Genomic DNA, 23,631 nt, shown 5'->3' with positions numbered 1-23,631 from the left:
CCAGTCGTGTTTCCACTGTCACCGGGGCTTGATCGGGCCTCGCCAGGGCGTCCTTCTGTTCAAACATGCACATTTAGTGTAGGGCTGCAACAAGCAACTACTCAGTATTTTTTTCACATCATGCCTAAATCTTGCCTTTACAGTTTTTTACAATTGCTGAGACACATTTCTTAAAACCTTCACCCATTTTCTCACAACATTAAAGTCCCACTGAAGTGCCTTGGAGCGCGCAGCTTTGTTTGATGGGTTGACGTAATCTCCACTGAAAGAGGCGGGACACTGAATGGCCCCTCCCCCTTTTCAAATAGCCAATAGTGTTTAGTCTACCTCACAGACTGACAGCACCATGGAAGCGCTGATGAAACGCTGGATTCGATAGTGGAGGATTCATTCATTTCATTCTTAACCAACAAACAGTTGGAAAACGGAATTAAACGAGCGCTTGAGCAAACGAACACACACTCAAACACATATTGCTCCGCGACGTGACTCGCTTTGGTCAGGTGGTGTTTATAGCTGAGGGGGCGGAGCTTTAGATTCTAGAGAACATTTGATTGGACAGAAGATGTGATGAGAAGCTGAAGTCCGCGGTGACGTCATAAAAATCCCTGATCCATTTTAGCGGAAGTGAGAGACTAAGTTTGAATGCTTATATCTCCTAAATGCTAATTTTTTTATTGTTTTGGAACACACCAGCTCATTCATAACCGTAAGGCTAACATATTCATACTAAAACCAAAAAAACTTGATTTCAGGGGGCCTTTAAACACAAAACCAAATCTTCAAACTACTCACAAACCCCCAAAATCAAACAAAGCTTTCACACGTCGGTCAATATATAAGTAATACAGAGCATTCATAGATGGAGAACAGCATCCAGAGTAGGGGTGTCGCAATATACCGGTGTTGACGATAATCGTGATATTCAAAGCATGAAATATCGACATCGTGTTAATTTAGTGTGACAATATACCGGTATTGACGATAACCACAATGTTTAAAATGAATAGGACTCTTATGATACCATGACACGTAAATACTCCAGCGCCAGTACCTCGCTGACCTCTGAGGTGGCAGTATTGCACCCGCGGACACCTATCAAATAAGACGACGCCCGCGCCCGCGCAGCTGGAGTGAAACACTCTGTCCACACGCGAATAAGCTCGCCAGTATGGAGTTCTTCGGCTTCAAAGAAAACAGCAGCTTAAAGGGGGTCGCACACCAGACGAGAAGCGCCACGTCTTTAAAATTCGAACACATTATTCTCTGTGAGTGTACACACACCGGCGGAGCCATTCGGCGTCTGTCCGCGGCGCCCAGACACAGAAATTACCGCGACACAGAGCGCCATTTATATCGCTTTATATTAAATTTACATTATATTTGTCTCAAATCATCGTAAATGACTTCACCCTGTGCTGCAATATACATTTAATTTTACATTAATTTACAGATATCAGCTGCTTGAATGAAAATTGCTGATATTATTATCGGATTTTCAGGTGATATTCTCAATTCATTCAGTTAACGGACGCTCTGAGGTAAAGTGTTCAGATCACACACTCAGCAACTATTGTATTTAATTGTACAGTACAATCATAACATAGTACAGACATTATCTTAATTTCATAATGTCCTTAAACATAAGAATATTGCTGTCCATAAACTGAGAAAGTGCGCGTCCGGTGTGCGATACCTCGAGTTGTCCTACACGCGACGCGGCGCTGCAGAATGTGTAGCCATCAACCTTTTTACCCATCTCCGTGTCCACAGAGAGTAAATTGCTATTATTTTACTCATGGAATGGGAAACGTGACATGAACCTGTTAACAGGGGGTTTCTGTGTTCATATATTTAATAAAGGGTGATTATTAAGAACCCCGTTTTCTTTACTCATCTTATTTTTGTATTTATATTTGCACTTGATTTTTTTGTTCAAATCTGCAATCTACATGACTTTATTGGCGCCGGCGCAACAATAGGTTTAAGAGCTTTTCAGTTCTTCAGGAAACCTTCAGACAGTGTTTCGCTTCAGTTTGAAACCAGATCAACTTCACATGCTTGTCTTCCTTCACAAGGATTTGCCATAGATTGAGTACGCAACAAGTAAAAATGCATGTGCCTTGTGTTTAAAAAAGAAAAGGTAAAAAAGAAAAACCATATAAACAAAGTAAAAATTAATTTGACTGAATTAATTTCCCCCCATTCCATAGATTCTATAGATATCGCGATATATCGATATCGTGAATTCTTTTGGCCACAATAACCGTGGTGTGAAAAATCTAACATTGTGGCAGCCCTAATCCAGAGCATGTAGTTACAGAGAAAAAATGTATAATGCATACAGTAAACAAAATCTGACATTTTTTTTGTATTCACAGCTTAATAAGGTGAATATATTGTATACTGTTTGTACTGCAGATATAGTATTGCATTGAGTATTGTATACTATTGAATATCTGTATATTCAGCAGCTGCATACTGTAAAAATACAGTAGTCCAAAGTCCTGGAGGGCCGCTGTCCGGTAGAGTTCATCACCAGCCCTGATCAAACTCACCTGTGGCCTTCGAGAGATCCTGAAGACTTTGATTAGCTGGTTCAGGTGTGTTTGATTAGGGTTAGAGCTGAACTCTGCAGGACTGAGTTTGCCCGTGCCATACAGTCACTCAGAAGAGTCAGTGAGAAAAGAGTCTCAGAAGAGTCTTCATGTTGAGTTCAGACTGAGGAAAAGCCCTGTAGAGTTCCAGATCCAGCCTTGACCACACTGACCTGCTCTTCCTCTCAGATCGTTCTCATCATCATTCAGTGCATCTGTGCACTCTGAGCTGCTGGCTTGTATTATGTATAGTTGGTTTAATCACATCATTAGAAACAAGTGTGAACATTTTTGAGCTGTTGCGTGTAAATGGTGACAACTGTGCTGTGGTTGTGTTTAAATTTTGCCGCTTGTGTTTAATGTCACATTTGCATTACAGTGTGAAATGTGTTTTAGCGAGTGAGAGTGTGTTTAGAGTTTTGCACACACACAAAAAAAAATGCATGAGATTTGTAAATGGAGTCTAACTGCATGACCTTGTTTTGCAGAAAGAGTGATTTATTCAAAATATGAAGTTTACAACATAAACTGAAACTTTATGTCTATCAAGTACAGTTTTGAACAAAATGATTCCCTTTCATTGCGTAGTTGCAAACGCTCTATGAAGTATTTGAAGTTTAATAGTGACAGGCATTAAAGATTAATTTGAATAGAAGTTATGAGACAGAAAATAACTTTCTATTGACTGCATGACAGAGACATTTTTGCAGACATCAAGTTCTAACAGGATGAACTGATAATGTACAGATAAAAAGCACTGATAGGAGTCAAAATGCAAAACTAAAAGTATTCCATTTAGTTTACTGACTGAGCAACTAATCACTTAAATTTCAAACACCAGGTTATTTGACGAAATTAAAAAAATAATAGAAAAGATACTGCATATTCATCGATCTATGGACATCAGATAACACAAATGAGATACTGCTTTCACACTCTTCATGTGTAGTTGCTTACCTTTTGCTTTATGCAGTATTGTATTGTACATAGAATAGATGAGATTAAATGTTCAATATGTTCATGTTTAATAAATTAGATTACATGTGTTTAATTGTAATGCAGTTAAATGTAAAATAAATTTGAAAACTGTTTAATTAATTGATGATGTGTTTCTCCCTCATTTACTTATAAATGCCCTGAAATGAATTAGTTGTATATGTGTATTGAATTAGTTTCTTGTTCACTTCTTGTATGGAAAAGAACAACATCAGCCTTCACCAAAACATTTCCCTTTGTGTTCCACAGAAAAAAAAAGAAGAAAATCATGGTTTAGAATGACATTAGGGTAATTAATTAGTTGCAGTATGTTGTTGACCGGACAAGCGGTCAGTAGGTGGAGACGGCAAGAGCCCGCTAGTGGTTTCTTCTGAAATACCCCGTTCTCCCGTTATTCAGTAATCTATTTGACTCGAGGTAAGCCTATCTAAGATTCTTCACTTGCTTTGCATTTTTACCTTTTTAATTTAATTTTATTTAAACACATTTCGACTTTAACAGCAGTGTGTGAAAATTATTGCAGTTTTATTGTACTTAAAGGGGACATATCATGCTAAATCCACTTTTTTAGCCCTTAAATGTATTTTGTTGTATATTTGGAGTGTTTAGAAGTACAGAAAAGTTGAAATTATTCTCTTCAGGTGCTTCGTTGATATCTTTATATTCTGTTTTGGTCATATTTTTCAACCTGTTTCGATTTTTCTGTTCTCTATGACGTTTTGTGAACTATTACGTCACAGTATTTGCAGCGGAACTGCCAAATAAGGACATCGACTTCCGGCCCAACACTTCCAGCAATCCGCCATTATTATTTCTCGCTGCAATTTTGTAGTCCAAGCTAAAGGATGCAGAAGTTACGAGAGGGTAAGTTAAAATGTTCGGTTGTTGGATGTAGTAACCCACACGCTTCATTACACCGTCTAATGTAGATGAACTGCCGCGCTTGTGACAGGGCGCATGTTTAACTGAAAGAACGAGCAGAGAGAGAGAGACCCGGTCTCGCGCTCACTCTCTCTCTCTCGGAGCCAGGCGAAAGTGTAAACAAGACACCGTCTCCAAACTAGTCTTCCGTTGTTGACATTTTGTTAATAACATGTGAATAAAAAGTTTCTGTGCCGCTAGATAATCGTATCTCTGCTATTAAACTACAAAAATGGCCGAACGGGGTGGAGTTGAACCGAGTGTCACCTCTGCATCCTGGAGAGGGGGCGGGGTATGAAGTGTCTCAGTTGTATTTAAAGAGACCGCACCAAAACGAGTTGCTCTCAGACGCACATCAGAAAAGGGGTAGAAAAGGGACCTGTGGAGCTATAATAATGAGGAATTCAGACCCAAGCATTGCAGTTCCGCTTTATATAGACTACAAATGTATGATTTATATGTAAAAAGGAATTATTTAAAAGCATGATATGTCTCCTTTAAGTATTGCCTCCTAGCAGCTAGTTTCGATTTGGCCCATTTTCGCTTTATTTGCTTAATTTCTGGGCCGAGACAGCAACTGTAGAAAGATATAAATAGAGGGATTCAGATCATAACCAGCGGACATGGTATGTTATGTCTTGTCTGAGTTATTGTTCAATTGCTGTTTTTCCTTTGACCCACATTTTCCCATGTGTTTGATTCTTTAATTCCATTTCACCTGTGTCTAGTTAATTAGTCATTATAGTCACCTGTCTCCTCGTTAGTTAACTCATCAGTTCCTTTGTTTGTTAAAAAGTATTTAAGCCTTCAGTTTCAGTTGGTTCCTTGTCCTGTGTTGTTTTGTGTTTATGGTTATGTGGTAGTTTATGTCCTAGTTATTCTCTTGTTGAATTATTAATTAAAAGATTATTCTGTTGGACTGTAGCGTGTGTGTGTTTTACAGCCACTAATAGTAACACTAGCATGTGGTAGTGATGGGAAACCGAGACTTTATGAAGCATTTGAGGCTTAAATCAAATTGTGCCGAAAAAAGGTTAATTACTTGAAGCTTTTAACACAGTGTGCATTGGTGACATCTGGTGGTCACACTGGTTTTCTACACCATAACTAGCAAATCACCACAGAGAAGAACAAGCACTATCAAACAAAGCTTCAGAAGTCTGTGACATACAATAGAGGGATCAATACAGTTCTGTCTAATCACATCTAAACTATAGTCATGTGTAGCCTGGTCAACGGATTCACATATTGATCAATAATATAAAGTATACAAGTTGTACAAGTTTGTAATTGAAAAAATATTTTGGGTGTTCTGTTTTAAAGGGCCCCTATTATGCTATTTTAAAGTTTCCTATTGTTGTTTTACTGGCTTCGTACCCAGCAAGCTAAACACATCCACTCAATAAACAATCTTGACACTGGAGTCGTCGTTCAGATTTATTGAATAAATGTGTAAAACTGTAAAACAATATAAAAACAAAAAGAATACATAAATAAACTGTAACATGGTAAATGTCGAGTCCAACAATGTACAACAGGAGAAAATAATACAAAGTGTTCACACAATGCAGAACTATGAAAACAATCACTTTTATATGCACTCCCTCAAAAACATACAAAATGCCATAATCAAGAATAATCAAATTCCACTAACAGGCAGTGCCTCGTTTAAGAGTTGTTGTTGCTATGGACTGACGGCAAATTCAACATGGGGCTCGTTCTTCGTACATTGCTTAAAACATCCAAGATGATATCATCGTGCGAATCATGATCTGGCTAACTCGGTTCTTCGAACACACTTGCCGGATATGATTAGTATCGCTGGATTGAGTTATCTGAGATAATTGCGCGTTCATGCGCTGGTTAAAAGGGGATATGTATGGATAGTAGAAACATTGATCAGCAACGCTGCTATTGGCTGCTCAGGGTGGCCAAAGAGCGCGCTCAGTTTTTCTCCTCAGCAGAGCAAGAACTAATAGACCTTTCTCACAATAACCGGAAATACGTAATCGTTGTGGAAGCGGAGTTCCTGTCAAGCGTCAACACACCAGAAAAACATAAACCCGGGCAAGTTTAAAATGGATCAAAGAGTCAACACAATTTCATTAACGGATTTGCCAAATATTACATTTGCTGATGTGACGCTTTGTGGAGGAAAACTCCGTCACCAAAAAGAAAAAAAGAAATAAAGGGTAAAAATTTTTCCACAAGGAATTTGTCCATAAACGTCAAGGTAAGTAGAGAGCGAGGCTAACTATTACTGAACTGTTAACTAAAATGACACATCATTAGCGTGTCAATAACTCTTGCTAGTTGCTTGCGCCATTTGTTTATGTTGCCTTGACTGCGGAGGAAGTAGATTACCACGACGATTGCGTATTTCCGGTCACAAATACGGAAGTTGTGAGAAAGGTCTATAGTCGAAGTTTATGCGGAATTGTAATGTTTAATCAAAACGCCAGGGAACACCTCAAAGTCTGCAAAAGCCAGGAGAGAGGGCTGGCAAAAAGTAGCAGACAATTTAAATCCGTTAGAAGTGGCCATGTTAGATGTTTTTATCACTTATTAGCCTATATTTTTGTATTTTAATAATTGTATAATTACTTTGTTCATTGTAATGTCAGTCACCACAACATGGGAACAAATAAAAGTGAAGTACAAAAACATATTCTACATAATGGTAATTTTTAGTTATATTATAGTCTCTTTTATCAAAGGCACTGTTAAATAAATGGTTGTCTGTTTATAAAAGCAACCAAGAAAAAGGCTGAGAAAAAAAAAGAAAAGATCTTAGTAGCCTACACTGTAAAATAATTTTTGCTGCATTAAATTAATGCCGTATAGTCATTTCAACTGTTAAATCTTGAGTAATGATGAATTGCTTTGACTTGTGAAAGTGAAAACTGATAAACTTATGTTAATGTACACATATTTTGCCATGAGTTATTGATCACATTTTCCCGAGTGTAGTTCATTGTAATGACATTGTGTTTTCCTCTTTTGTGCACTTTTACACAATACACCAACACTTGTATCTGTTCCCAAGAAAGTAGTGGCTGAAATATGTGCAGTAAGTGGACATTTTCTAACTTTCCAAAGGAAAGAAATTATAAGACTTTGTAATGTCCATTTGTTTCCATTGCACTCAGGGCCGGCCCTAACCAATTTGGTGCCCTAGGCAAGATTTTAAGTGGCGCCCCCTTGCATCGCAGTACAGTACTTGCACTGTTAGTGTACATATACTCACAAGAAACTTAATAGCTTTGTTTTAGACATTCTTTTATTTAACTAAAACAATTGCACATTCAAAATACTAATTATAATAATAATAATTAAAGAAACAAATAAAAAAATGAACTCAACATATGAAATAAAATATATATATAGCTTACATAAAGTATTACATTTTAAGACTCCCGAAATGAAGTGTAAACAAGTGACATTAACTTATATACAATAGAAATGCGGAACTGTGCAAAATAAGACATTAGTATCTTATCTTATCTTATCTTATCTATCTTATCTTATCTATCTGTATCTTTAAGTAGGCACAGAAATACTACAAGGATTTGAATTAAAAAAAAAAGAAAAGATGATCTTAAAAAGAGCTCTATTGGTGTTTTTGGTCCTGCCTTAAATTACTTCAGAAACTACACCACCACCTCCTTAATCTAACATGACTTGCTACAGCTTGACTTTCCTGCATTTTCTTGAGGCAAAGTCATCTACAACATCATCATATGACAACTGATTAGAGACCACATGGTTGATGCTTATGATGGCAAGTCCACTGAGACGTTCTTGCATCATAGTAGATCTCAGGTAAGTTTTAATCAGTTTGAGCTTTGAGAAGCTTCTTTCAGCAGCAGCCACTGTAACAGGAAGAGTGGCAGAGATTCTCAAAGCAACCCACATGTTGGGGTACATTTCTGCCAGCTTCTTCACATGCAGGAAGGTCAAAAGTTCCATGTTTGTCATATTCTTTGATGGCAATGGTGGGAAATTCTGCATTTCCCTTGCAAGTTCAATGCCATCAATGTCCAGCTGGCTGTCATGGGTCAGAGCAGTACTTAGGGTTTGACACTTCTGTAGCAGGTCCTCTTCTGCTAAGTTGGGGAAATCAAGGAGCACGCCAAACGTGTTATTCACCTCTCCAAGATTCTGAAATCTCTCATCAAGTGAAGAGATGGCAGTATCCACGACCACATAAAAAAATGTGGTTTCCAATTTTCGCAGTGCATCTTGTATGGGCTCATCTGGAGACTCATAGCCAAAGTGTGTTTTTGTGGTTCTCAAGCGCTTTTGTTTGAGTTCAGCCTCCACGTTCATCTCTTCACACATCTCCTTCGCAATTGTCTGTGCATCAGAAAATCCAGTGTTTCTGTAACTGGTGAGGGAATCTCTTGTTTTCTTCAGCAAGTTGACAGCTACATCAAGCTGCATGGAGGGTGACTGCATCAGTTTACTGACATGCTGGATCTTGCAGAGAATGTCATACCATATGGCTGTACAAATGCAAAAGCGATAGGATCCAATCTCCTCAGCCAAAGACTGGGCTTCAACTCTCACCACAGGGTCTGCAGTTTTTTCCCTCACCTCCAGAAGAGCCTCTCGGATTTGCCCAGCCTGATACCTTACTGCCTCAATGCTTTTCACCCTGCTTTCCCATCTGGTCTCAGCCCATGATTTCAGAGTGATTTTTGCATATTTCAAGAGGACATCCCACCTTTGGGTGGAGGCTGAGAAGAGCTTGAATAGCTTTGTCAAATGCCCAAAGTAGCCAAGGGCATCTGGTGAGCTTTTTGCAGCATCAGCTACTACCAGATTTAAAGTGTGCGCACCACATGGGACATAAAAAGCTCTTGAGTTCAGCTGAAGCAACTTTGCCTGAACACCTTTATTTTTCCCCTTCATATTGGCGCCGTTGTCATAGGACTGGCCTCTGCAGTCCTCAAATGGGATGTTAAGTTCCTCTAGCCTTTTTAGGATTAGAGATGACAAATGTTCTCCTGTTGACTGCGCTGCCACAAGAAAGCCTAAGAAATGCTCTTTTACTTGAGGAATGTCTTCTTGTGACACTATCCTGACTATGACAGAGAGCTGTTCCTTATGACTCAGATCCGGGGTGCAGTCTAAAATGATGGAGAAATATTTGGATATTTTTATCTCTGTCACGATGTGTTCTATTATTTTAGAACTGATGGAGTCTATCAGTTCATTTTGAATTGTTTTGCCAAGATAATGTACATGACTGCCAGGTCCACTTTCCACCCTACTGACATGCTGCTTCATCACTGGATCAAATTTGGCCATGAGCTCCACCTCTTTCAGAAAATTTCCATTGTCTGGTTTATGTAATGTGTCTGTGGAACCCCTGAAAGCCATGTTTCTTTCAGCTAAGGACTGAATTATTGCCACCAATAGATGTAGAACGTCACGCCACCTTTTTCTCTCAGCCTCAACAAGTGCCATCTCTTGTTTATCTATTGTGATCCCTTTTGCAAAACGGACCTCCAAATCCTTCCATGTTGCCATGTGAGCATTATGCTCCTGGCTATCCTCATGGACCTTGAGCAAGTGACTTGCATTTTTCCAGTCCTTTAGTCCTTCCCTATTAAGTTTGTACTCTCTTTTAGAAAAAAGTTTGCAGCAGAAGCAGTGCAAGCTATCATCTTTTTTAGAGTACATAAGCCAGCTTCTTCTGACTTTTTCTCCATTGATTAAGAGTCTGTTAAAATGGTCATGCTGACATCTTCGTCCGTCTTTTGTTTTAGGGAATGTGAAGCTTTTTTCTACTTGAAATGGACCTCTGTGAACCAACTCTGTCCGTACCTTATCAGTTAGAGGAGATGGCCAGTCAGCTGGGTCTATTGGAGCAACAGAAGGTCCGCTTGATGCTGCTGCATACCTGCTAGGTTGTGCTGCTGAGGTGGAGGCGACATGAGGAGTGCTTGATGCTGCTGAGGTGGAGGCGACAGGAGGAGCGCTTGATGCAGGTGAGGTGGAGGCGACAGGAGGAGCGCTTGATGCAGGTGAGGTGGAGGCGACAGGAGGAGCGCTTGATGCAGGTGAGGTGGAGGCGACAGGAGGAGCGCTTGATGCAGGTGAGGTGGAGGCGACAGGAGGAGCGCTTGATGCAGGTGAGGTGGAGGCGACAGGAGGAGCGCTTGATGCAGGTGAGGTGGAGGCGACAGGAGGAGCGCTTGATGCTGCTGAGGTGGAGGCGACAGGAGGAGCGCTTGATGCAGGTGAGGTGGAGGCGACAGGAGGAGCGCTTGATGCAGGTGAGGTGGAGGCGACAGGAGGAGCGCTTGATGCAGGTGAGGTGGAGGCGACAGGAGGAGCGCTTGATGCAGGTGAGGTGGAGGCGACAGGAGGAGCGCTTGATGCAGCTGAGGTGGAGGCGACAGGAGGAGCGCTTGATGCAGGTGAGGTGGAGGCGACAGGAGGAGCGCTTGATGCAGGTGAGGTGGAGGCGACAGGAGGAGCGCTTGATGCAGGTGAGGTGGAGGCGACAGGAGGAGCGCTTGATGCAGGTGAGGTGGAGGCGACAGGAGGAGCGCTTGATGCTGCTGAGGTGGAGGCGACAGGAGGAGCGCTTGATGCAGGTGAGGTGGAGGCGACAGGAGGAGCGCTTGATGCAGGTGAGGTGGAGGCGACAAGAGGAGCGCTTGATGCAGGTGAGGTGGAGGCGACAGGAGGAGCGCTTGATGCAGGTGAGGTGGAGGCGACAGGAGGAGCGCTTGATGCAGGTGAGGTGGAGGCGACAGGAGGAGCACTTGATGCAGCTGAGGTGGAGGCGACAGGAGGAGCGCTTGATGCTTCTGACGTGGAGGCGACAGGAGGAGCGCTTGATGCAGGTGAGGTGGAGGCGACAAGAGGAGCGCTTGATGCAGGTGAGGTGGAGGCGACAGGAGGAGTGCTTGATGCAGGTGAGGTGGAGGCGACAGGAGGAGCGCTTGATGCAGGTGAGGTGGAGGCGACAGGAGGAGCGCTTGATGCTTCTGACGTGGAGGCGACATGAGGAGTGCTTGATGCTGCTGAGGTGGAGGCGACAGGAGGAGCGCTTGATGCAGGTGAGGTGGAGGCGACAGGAGGAGCGCTTGATGCAGGTGAGGTGGAGGCGACAGGAGGAGCGCTTGATGCAGGTGAGGTGGAGGCGACAAGAGGAGCGCTTGATGCTTCTGACGTGGAGGCGACATGAGGAGTGCTTGATGCTGCTGAGGTGGAGGCGACAGGAGGAGCGCTTGATGCAGGTGAGGTGGAGGCGACAGGAGGAGCGCTTGATGCAGGTGAGGTGGAGGCGACAGGAGGAGCGCTTGATGCAGGTGAGGTGGAGGCGACAGGAGGAGCGCTTGATGCAGGTGAGGTGGAGGCGACAGGAGGAGCGCTTGATGCAGGTGAGGTGGAGGCGACAGGAGGAGCGCTTGATGCAGGTGAGGTGGAGGCGACAGGAGGAGCGCTTGATGCAGGTGAGGTGGAGGCGACAAGAGGAGCGCTTGATGCTTCTGACGTGGAGGCGACATGAGGAGTGCTTGATGCTGCTGAGGTGGAGGCGACAGGAGGAGCGCTTGATGCTTCTGACGTGGAGGCGACATGAGGAGTGCTTGATGCTGCTGAGGTGGAGGCGACAAGAGGAGCGCTTGATGCTTCTGACGTGGAGGCGACATGAGGAGTGCTTGATGCTGCTGAGGTGGAGGCGACAGGAGGAGCGCTTGATGCAGGTGAGGTGGAGGCGACAGGAGGAGCGCTTGATGCAGGTGAGGTGGAGGCGACAAGAGGAGCGCTTGATGCAGGTGAGGTGGAGGCGACAAGAGGAGCGCTTGATGCAGGTGAGGTGGAGGCGACAAGAGGAGCGCTTGATGCAGCTGAGGTGGAGGCGACAGGTCCAGGAGGAGCGCTTGATGCAGCTGAGGTGGAGGCGACAAGAGGAGCGCTTGATGCAGCTGCATCACTGCTGGTTTGTGCTGCTGAGGTGGAGGGAACAGAGGGATTGGCAAGGGTGGGACTGAGAAACCTCAGCAGCGCATCTGAAGACAGAAGAGGAGTATGTGACACCAGACTAATAATAAACACAATATTTAAAAAAATACAATAAAATGAAATAATATAAATGAGAAACCTAGAGATATAAATACATGATGTAGACTATAGTGTATAATATACAATGTATTTTTTCAGATACAAATTATATTAGTAATTCATATATTAGTAATAATTTAAATTTTATTGTCATTACAATGAAATTCTAATTAGCAGAATGCAAAAGAATCAGTAAACTGCAGTATAATATTGCATGTGGGAATGCTAAGTTATGCTCTAACATTAATGATGTGCACTTTAATACAGGTGTAAATTTTAACATGATAAACACTTTATAGACAATATGAGCTGTAACAGTTAACAGCTGGCGTTACAACTATGGAATTATTATTATGATTATATTAATGGTATTTTGATTAATTATTACAAGCTGGGAAAACGTGAGATAATGATGTCAATGAAATTAACATTAATACACCTGCTGATTAGATCTAATATTTACACATTTGTCCGAGGAAGGTACTCATATTACTATTTTCCATAATAATAGCGCTAGGCTTATCTGTTAGTTAGAACCATTGACTGTTAATATTTTGGTTAGAACTAGCAGATAGCGCTGGTTATTTATAGATTAACGTTAGCTAACCACCATGTATGCTAATGACTAATGGCATTATTGATCATCTTTCTGTAACATCAAAATAATATCATTAACATCATCTTTACTGTAACATTACCTTTGTCTTTGTCGCGTTTTTCCTCCTCTTCTTTTCTTTTTTTCCTCCCCTGGGCACCAGATAATTTGGGACGCTTTAAGTTTGACATATTACTTTTGACGCAATAAAAACAAAAACCGAATGGCGGCCGCGGGTAAAAGCGGAAAGTTCCTTACGCGGCTCTGGCGCCCCCCCTAGGGTATAGGGCGCCGGCGCCCTTAGCATTTGCCTATACTGCCTATGCCACGGGCCGGCCCTGATTGCACTGGCCAGTGAATAAACCCTCTCAGATAACTGTCATATGGAGGAACTAGCCTACCTGCAAGTGCATAAATAACTTTACTTTATACTTGTATGCTTTATGGCTGCAATATAAGTTGCAGGATTCCACATCTACAGAAAGGCCTACAGAAGAGTCTGCACAGACAGAGGAGACATAGGCCTACAGGTGGGCAGTGTATAGACAACTTTTCCTTTTTATTTGTTGCATGAGGCATGTGTCTAATATCTCTTGTTGCAGGCACTTGGCTTTTCTTTACAAAGAACAACTGAAATAAAACTCAAGGAACTAAGCATATTTGTCTTTTATTAAACATTTAATTAAAAGTGTTTTTTTTTTTGGCAGTGTTGTGTAATATGGCACATGTAGCAATGTCACAGGCCCTGTCAGGTGTGCAACCCTCAGACTTTTCAGACACTGAAATCTTCCCTTTAGTTAGCTGAAGTTAATTTCATTGTGTGCCCTTGTCCAGGCTAGAGCTGCATTGTAACTGGTTTGGGTCAGGGAATGGGGTCATAAAACACCTGTCTGCAGGAACATGTCATAATCACCTATGAAGAAATGCAGTTCTGTTAGGATCAGCATAAGTGTATGTAATACAGTGAGCTTGATATTTAAATGTGGAACTTTTCTTACCACTTTCAAATAATGTGCATAAATGTGAATCTCTGAAAATGCTTAAGTCATGCAGAGATCCTGGCCATTTTGCTTTCACACTTGTGATATGGAAGATTTTAGTCAACTGCCTTTTTTTAAATTTGATATAATATTACTAATCTGGAATATTAAGAATCACAATAGTAACTGGGCTGCACATTTACATTGTGAATCCCCTTTCTGTTCACATAATCCCCTTCATTGAGGCCTTGATGGCAGTCTATGGTCTAGCCTATAGTCTATGGTACCAATCACATTAGTGAAGCCTGAGTGACATAGGCCTATCTGAAATCGGCATGGTCATGATTGCATGATCTTCATAAAAAATTATGATAGCCTAAAAAAAAAACTGCTTTACAACATTGGGTCTTAAGTGGCTTGGAAATGCCACAAAAAAACTAAAACTGTTTTTTACACCTAAAAGCACCAGGTAAACTCCGAATGACACGACAGACAGCACTTTCCACCAGGTTCTCCGCATCTCCAATAGTGTAAAGGAAAGAGCCATAACTTTATATACAGTGAACTTTCAGATTTACAACTTTGCAGGATGTTTTCATTCACTTAGAGCTGTTACACACTACATGTCATTTTCAAAAATCCATAATAGGGGCCCCTCACCCAAAAATTAAAATTAGCCTTCTCACTACTCAAGCCATCCTAGGTGTATATGACATCTTCTTTCAGATGAATACAATTGGAGATATATTAAAAACTGTCCTGGCTCTTCCAAGCTTTATAATGGCAATGAATGTCCATTTCTGTTTTGAAGTCCATCAAAGTGCATCTATCCATAATAAAAGTTTATCAGTCAATCATAAAAGTGCATCATAAAAGTGCATCTATCCATCATAAAAGTGTCTCTATCCATCATTAAAGTGCATCTATCCATAATAAAAGTGCATCTATCCATCATTAAAGTGCATCTGTCCATCATAAAAGTGCATCTATCCATCATAAAAGTGCATCTCTCCATCATAAAAGTGCATCTCTCCATCATAAAAAGTGCATCTATCCATAATAAAAGTGCATCTATCCATCATTAAAGTGCATCTGTCCATCATAAAAGTGTCTCTATCCATCATTAAAGTGCATCTATCCATAATAAAAGTGCATCTATCCATCATTAAAGTGCATCTGTCCATCATAAAAGTGCATCTATCCATCATTAAAGTGCATCTATCCATCATAAAAGTGCATCTCTCCATCATAAAAAGTGCATCTATCCATCATAAAAGTGCATCTATCCATCATAAAAGTGCATCTCTCCATCATAAAAGTGCATCTATCCATCATTAAAGTGCATCTATCCATCATAAAAGTGCATCTCTCCATCATAAAAGTGCATCTGTCCATCATAAAAAGTGCATCTGTCCATCATAAAAGTGCATCTATCCATCATTAAAGTGCATCTATCCATCATAAAAGTGCATCTCTCCATCATAAAAGTGCATCTATCCATCATAAAAGTGCATCTATCCATCATAAAGTGCATCTATCCATCATAAAAGTGCATCTATCCATCATGAAGTGCATCTATCCATCATAAAAGTGCATCTATCCATCATAAAAGTGCATCTATCCATCATGAAGTGCATCTATCCATCATAAAAGTCCATCTATCCATCATAAAGTGCATCTATCCATCATAAAGTGCATCTATCCATCATAAAGTGCATCTGTCCATCATAAAGTGCATCTATCCATCATAAAAGTGCATCTATCCATCATAAAGTGCATCTATCCATCATAAAGTGCATATATCCATCATAAAAGTCCATCTATCCATCATAAAGTGCATCTATCCATCATAAAGTGCATATATCCATCATAAAGTGCATCTATCCATCATAAAGTGCATCTGTCCATCATAAAGTGCATCTATCCATCATTAAAGTGCATCTATCCATCATAAAGTGCTCCACACTGCTCTGGCGGGTTAATAAAGGCCTTCTGAAGCGAAGTGATGCATTTGTGTAAGAAAATTATCCATATTTAAAACTTTATTGACTAAAATAACTAGCTTCCGGCAGACGGCCGTACGCAGCGATTTACACCAAAAGAGTAACGCTGGAACTTGACGCACAACGTAATGACAGCATTTGACGCCTCTCGTGGTTCAAACCTATTGTTCAAACAAACAGGGCATGTCAACCGCGTTCGTCATTACGTTGTGCGTCAAGTCCTGTGAAGGCCTCGTCGACTGTCATCGGCTATTCGATAGATATTATTATACAAACATTACTTCCAAATCTACATTTCTCAAATAAAGAATTATCAGGTTTGATTCTATATGAAATAAAGAAATCAATATACAAGCAATGAAAATATGCAACACTGCCACCCGGTGGTCAGAAATGGCATAACATTCAAAACCGAAACTAAATCTGAGGTAATTTAAATGAACGGCACATAATCATAAAGATGGCGTCCTTAATCTCGAAATAACAAGAGTTTCAAATACTAATGTAATGATCACACATACATATGTACAATCAAACACTGGGTGCAATATAAATATTATAAATTGCAAGTAAAATCGAACATAAACGGCACATTCACGAGCCCTCAACCTCAGGCGATTAACGGATTCATCTCTCTTAAACATGCATCACTTTATGAAAATATGACATCAAGGCTTTTCTGCTCCTTAACAAGTATTGATCACCAAACTAGGTAAACAGTCAACTTACATATATTTGACGCACTTTCACACACAGTCTTGCTTGTACAGTCCCGCTCATACAGTCCCGCTCTCTGCTGATGATGACTGACAGTAGCGCATGCGCACATGACTCGGCCTTTCCAACATCGGCACAGATCCTCAGAAAAGACCTCAAGAACCAGACAGGTCCTCCACAAAGACCCTATGGCCAGCTTCAGCTCCATACCGGTGTGATGAATCTGATCTTCAAGCAGAAGCAACTGGATGAATATTTGAATGCTACCAATCCTGATCTGACTTCTGGCCTGTAATGCTGCCTGGATCATAATCACACACTGTTCGTTCGTTGGCCAGAGGAGAACTGAGCGACTGAGCCTGGGTTCTCCCAAGGTTTTTCTCCATTCTGTCACTGATGGAGTTTGTGTTCTTGCCACTGTCACTTCAGGCTTGCTTAGAAACACCAAACTCCTCACTACATTCAGACAGCACATCCAGAATTTAGAAAAACACAGAATGGTTATTTGCTGTTAATAAACATACTCGCCGTATGACTCATTGCATCAGGCCATAAATGAGTTATTCCTCTAACAATTTGCATTGCATTCTTGTGATTTTTTACACATACGGGATCCCCCACTCAATCATTATTTGAATCACATATAGTATTGATTATCTTATCCATCAAACCAACCATCTGTCCTCTATAATGTTTTATAAACATAGAGTCTATGATACCTTTTACACGTCATATATAACGCAGGGCACACTCCAGCTGCTCATGCACAGCCTCTCCAGAAGTGCTCAACGTCTTAGACTCTTTACCCATTTTTTTTTTAAAGTAACCAGCCAACACCATCATTTTGATCATTTTCACAAAAAAAATCATGGCCCCCAGAAACAAACAAAAGACTTTTTGACCAAAAAACAAAACAAATTGTGTGGATGTGTTTGTAAAGTCAGTTAAATACCGAACCTATGTCACAAACTTCAATAAAAAGCTATATTATAAAAAAATTACAATGAATAAATAAATAAATAAAAACCTACGTGCCAATTAGTGTGCACTGTGCAGGTCAGATGTACAGTACGTAAGTGAGCGTGAGTGCCGCATTCTCAAAGGATACTCGAGAAAAACTGTGTCGTTGGACTCGACGTCAACCAAAACCAGGATAAACGAGGTAAAATGGAGTAAAAATAGGGTACAAAATTTAACTAATAGATATCACCATGAAACTTTCATAGTTGATTACCTACATTAAGACAATGTTATTTTGTATTACAGGTTTTCTAAAAATGTTATGTTTATATATGCAAATTGAATTTTGGATCTAATCAAATATGCGCTAATTTGCATATATTTCAAGAACCGAAATCTGAACAATTAAGCCAGGTTGAAAGTTATTATTTTATTTTGTTGACAGACTAGGATGTTTTTACACAGGGAATTTTGGGTATCTCTTTTTATTACTTCATAAATCATAAAATACTGTCCACATGCACAAAACAATAATTAATGTTTGTCATCACTGGGCTGCAGATAGGACTATAGGCTAACATTCATCCTGGTGTTGTCATTTCTGTTTTTCTCGCTCTCTCTTTCATTTAGGTTATGACAGACTTCACATGTTGGACTTCTGTCCAAGTTTGCCAATGGTTGAGAGATTTTAACTTGGGTGATACTGTGAAACTTTAGTGGGTGAGCTTCAAGTATTGTGTGATCGGTGCACCTGTGCCCTAACTGCCATGGAAGAGCAGTCTCTTACAACAAATACCTCAAACACCTGCAGTATTTCCATGAGACTGAGCCACATTTCTCTGTTGTATGTGGATACAATGGCTGCCAAAAACGGTACAAAAGAGTGAGTTCTTTACGTGTCCGTGTTTTTTGGACTCATAAAATCTTAAGAAACGCAGAGGATTCTGAGAACAATCAAGAGGCTCCAGACACCTCAACTACTTTTAACGATTTCGAGGAGACTTTTGATTCTGAAGAAAGAAATATCTATTTTTCGGGGAAAAAAATATGTGGGTTCAGATCACTAATTGAGAGACATTTTGCATTGTTTTGTTTAAAACTTCAAGAAAAGCACATCATACAATACTAATTGAACTTTTTAATGAACAGTCTAAGGACCTTCTACAGTTTTGTCTAGAAGAAACAAATATCAATATTGATAATCATTCACAATTAAAGTCCTTGGTTGAAGGCAACCTCTTTGGGAAGTGTTTTGATGTTATTGTGTCAGACTATCAGTTTGAGAGATACTGTATTAGAGAGTTTGGGCTAATTGAACCAGTCGAGTATTTACTCGGATATGACTCAACAGGAAGAAGAGAGACTTTCCACTATATTCCCATTTTGGAAGTTTTAAAAAACATTCTGAAAAGAGATGATGTTTTTCATTATGTTGTGGAAGACACAGTTTTTGATGGAGAAACACTTAAAGACTTCTTAAGTGTCTACTTTGTTCTTGGAAATATTCCTCTGAAGTATCCTTCCAGTCTTCAAAATATATGTGTGGCTGTACTTGTCAGAAACCGATTGCATCAGAAGTATGGTTATGAGCAAATTTTTCCTCTTCTTCGTGACCTTTAGTGGCGTGGTGCATCAGTTAACATTGAAGACCAGTCCTGCGTTTTCCAAGGCTCTGTGATTTCCATTTGTGCTGACAATTTATCAGCCCATTCTTTGGCTGGCTTCAACACTTGCTTTAGTCAAGGACGGATCTGTCGTTTCTGTCTTTGTCACCACCGTGACATTGGTAACAAAACTGAGGAAAGTGAGTGTATTCTCCGGACTCCTGACACACACCGTAGACATTGACAAGTGTCAGATGGTAAATCCTTGTATGGTGTTAGTAGACGCTGCCCTTTTGATAAACTGCCTCATTTTGAGGTTACTGAATCCTTTCCGCCTGACTTGATGCATGAAATTCTTGAACGGGTCATACCACAGGTCCTGAAAAAAGGTCTTGCTAAAGCTTATCTGCGAAAGACTGGTAACATTGCAACAATTTAATGAACAACTACAACAGTTCCCCTTACGATATCACTCACAGGCCTGTTTTAAGCCATCTGCTCTGCAGCAAGGTGTCATCCCAGGATAAGCTGTTGAAAAACTGACCCTTTTCCGACTCTTACCTTTTTTGATTGGAAGCTTCATCCCTTTAGGAAAACACTAATGGGCTCTCTATTCTATTTAGATCTATATGTGACATGTGACATGACATGTGTACTGGCACCTGTGATCAAAACAAGTTGGCTGAGTCCATTGTCTGCTCTCATCACAGAATTTCTTAAGAGTTTTCAGAAGCTTTTCCCTGAAAACTTCACTTGAAAGATTCACTTTCTGGTTCACTCCTTAATTAACAAAAAGCATGGTCCACTGAGAGCACAAACACCTGTACTTTAAACGCCTTTCATCAATTGTAAACAATTACCATATTGCAAAGACTCTGGCAATGGCGCTATCAAATGCACCAGTGTTGGTAAGCACAATCAACTGGAAACCATGGCTCAGAAGATGTCCCATAAAGATACCTTTGAATGTACTACCCTCTCAGCTTGAAGAGGGTATTGAAGAGTGTATCAAACAAGTGCTATATGAGTCAGATAGAGTCAAGAGTAAGATAAGAGTCAAATACACCACTGGAGACTTCTTGATCCTTGACCTTGTGCATGCTGAGGAAATCCCAGTTTTTTGAAAGTTATACATATTAAGTACCAGAGTCAGTGGAAATTGTGCGGAAGACTCTACAAAACTTGTTGCTTCTCTGAGCATCTGCATGCCTACGGTGTCCAATCAATAACTCAGTGGGTGGCCATTACACCTGGGGAGGAAACTGACTTCCCTTAACGAGTACACAGATCAAGAGGACAACCTGTTCATCACACTGCTTCATCGGCCTGTGAGACATACTAAGTTATTTGCAACTTCAAATTGATTTAAATTTAGGCTAATGATTTGTTTGATTGCAGTGATGAACAGAATCTTGGTGTTAGTGATGCAATATGCCTGTCGAGCTTTAATTTGTGATTAACAAATACCACTAAAACTACACCATGAGATTTTGCCAAAGCTCTCCTGAAAGGCAATATCATTAATTTAGCTCTGATTGCTGCAATGGATCAACAGAATACAAATTTATCACAAGATTTGTCACTCCCTGGAATGTAGCTCATCCAATCACAATGCAAGGTCTAATTGGTAAATTCATAACAATGCTTTTGTCATGGTTTGGGGTTGAGGAGATGAGGCTAGGACTCAGACACAGAAGAATAAGGCTTTTATTAATCAAAAAATAAAACAAAAACAAACAAAAACTACACCAAGGGGGGTGACTTGACTTGACTTGAGAAAGAACACACAAGGATAAACATAAATGACAACGAACCAGCACAGGATGGTTCTTGTTCTTGTTCTTGTTCTTGTTCTTCAATGGTGATTAACTCCTAAGGAGCATTATCGCCACCTACTGTGCTGGATCAGCACAGGATTGGAAACACAAGGAGAATAAATAGGGAGCAAACAAGGCAGGTAACGAGTGAGGACAGGTAGGGCAAATGAAACAATAATCAGGTAACAAAGTGGGCGGGGTTAGACAATCACAGGAGAGCACATGGCACAAGGAAACACATGACAAACCATGTGCTAACAAGCCGTGTTCACACAAAACATGACAACATGAAAGCATACAGCTAATGAAAAACACAAGCTGTGTGCTACACAGCACAAGACAAAACATGACATGAAAGCACGCGGCCGATGAAAACATGAACTGCATGCTACACAGGACACAAAAACACACGCAGACGGAAGAGCGTACGGCTCGAGTGAACTCGAAACCGCACGCTCACGTGACAAGACAGAGCGCACGAAAACATCCCGCGCTCACAACAGAAAACAAACACAAGGAGCATGGCTGTCTGAATCCCGACACAGAACCGAAAGCAAACTAGACCGACGTGCCGGGATCCAAACACCATGTCCCGCACATGTAACAAGGCACTTAGACAAGTGAGAGCACGGCTCGAGCACGCTCGCAACCGTGCACTTAGACAAAGAGGAGACAAGACCAGGAGTGTCAGGGCTCTGTCACAAAACCAAGAAATGAACCAAACCTAAGTGACAGAACCCTGACAGCTTGCTATTTATGATTTATTAAACCCCTTCTTTATTAAAAGCTTTCTCATTTGCTAATCTTAAGGACCAACTAATGGAAAAACTTTCACTGCAAGTAGATGAGTCTACTGTCAGCAAGCAATATTGTTTGTTCATTTTATATGTCCGCTTTGTATATTCCGAGACACTGAGAGAGGATTTGCGGTATAAGTATGTTCAAACTAGGGCGACGGCTGATGATCTCTTTAAGATTCTTGAAGGTTATCTCATAGAACATGATCTGAAATGGGAAAACTGTTTAGGCGTTTTGCTCCGATGGTGCTCAGACCATTCCAGGAAGAAGAAAAGGACTGCAGGCACTTATTAAGAGGTCGCTCCAAAAGCGCAATGGACACACTGTGTTATTCACAGTGAGGCGCTCGCATCAAAGCAGCTCAGCCCCGAAATAAACGAGGTCTTTGATTTCTTCAAAACCCGACCCCTTGAAAGCGCAAATGTTCTCTGCACTTTGTGAGGAGATGGGAGCTGATCAAAAAGCTGTGTTATTTCACAGCGAGGCAAGCTGGCTGTCCTGAGGCAAAGTGTTGTCGCGAGTTTTTGAGCTTAGAGCGGAGATTCAGGCCTTTTTGGAAGAGGAATGCATGTATGATGCTTCAGGCAAGTTCAGTGATGAACAATATCTGATGAAACTGGCCTATCTTAGCAATGTATTTGGAAAACTGAACGAATTAAATCTTCAACTTCAAGGCAGAGACAAGCACCAACCTCACATAGCAGACAAGATCACTGCATTCACCCGAAAGCTCGAGGTATGGGGCAGGCTCCTTGATCAAGGAAATACTGATGCCTTTGAGAATCTGAAATTGCTGAAACCAGAACTTCTGGAGCCACCACAGTGATCCATGCATCAAACAGCACATATCTACATTGAAAGAATTGTTTCAAAAATACTTTCCAAACAACAGTGTCCAGTATGACTGGATTATAGATCCATTCAATACAGCAGGTTGGTTTATTATCTATGACTTTTTTGTGTTATAGTCATATATTGTACATTTATCTATAATGTATGCTATTTAAACAGATTGTTGTCAAACTTATTCATATTTAATCTGCAGCACCTGCAGATTTCAGCTCTGCAGAAGAGGACCAATTCATTGAGATGACGAGCGACTCCACTCTTAGGCTGAGGTTTCCAGTTTAGACACTGAGTGAATTCAGGCTTGGAGTGGAGTGTCCACTCATTGGGCAGAGAAGTCTGACCATTCTTCTTCACTTTGCTACATCTTATCTCTGTGAGATGGGATTTTCATATGTTGCTTCACTGAAAACAAAATACAGATTTCATCTTAACATTGATCATGACCTGAGAGTGGCAGTATCAAGCCAACAACCTCCTTTTGAAAAGATGTGTACTACAAAACAGACTCATTGCAGCCACTAAAATCGTAGATAAGATTATTCATTTTTTTGTCAATTTTGTTTGTTCTGTTTGCATGCAGATTGCAAAGTAACTAGTCCACACTTTTATTTTCTCCGTTTATGAATTTAATGTTATCAGAGGTAAAATGAAAACACAATTGCATTATTATTATTTACTTTTGAACAAAGTCTTTATTTTTTCTATTTCAAAG

At 40.6% G+C, this 23,631-nt stretch overlaps 1 protein-coding gene across 1 annotated transcript; it reads right to left on the bottom strand.

The window, feature by feature from the left end:
- Positions 1–8,198: 8,198 nt before the first annotated feature.
- On the bottom strand, positions 8,199–9,899 carry LOC307170904 (zinc finger MYM-type protein 1-like; the record flags this gene model as incomplete). The annotated part of the gene is made up of 1 exon (XM_079892213.1): positions 8,199–9,899. The coding sequence occupies one exon, from the start codon at positions 9,897–9,899 to the stop codon at positions 8,199–8,201; it is 1,701 nt and encodes a 566-aa protein (XP_079748339.1).
- Positions 9,900–23,631: the final 13,732 nt, after the last annotated feature.

Source organism: Squalius cephalus, assembly GCF_949319135.1.
Source record: "Squalius cephalus genome assembly, chromosome: 14".
NCBI classification, from domain to species: Eukaryota; Metazoa; Chordata; class Actinopteri; order Cypriniformes; family Leuciscidae; genus Squalius; species Squalius cephalus.
Note: the sequence above shows the minus strand (reverse complement) of the source record. Positions and strands in the feature narration are given on the sequence as shown.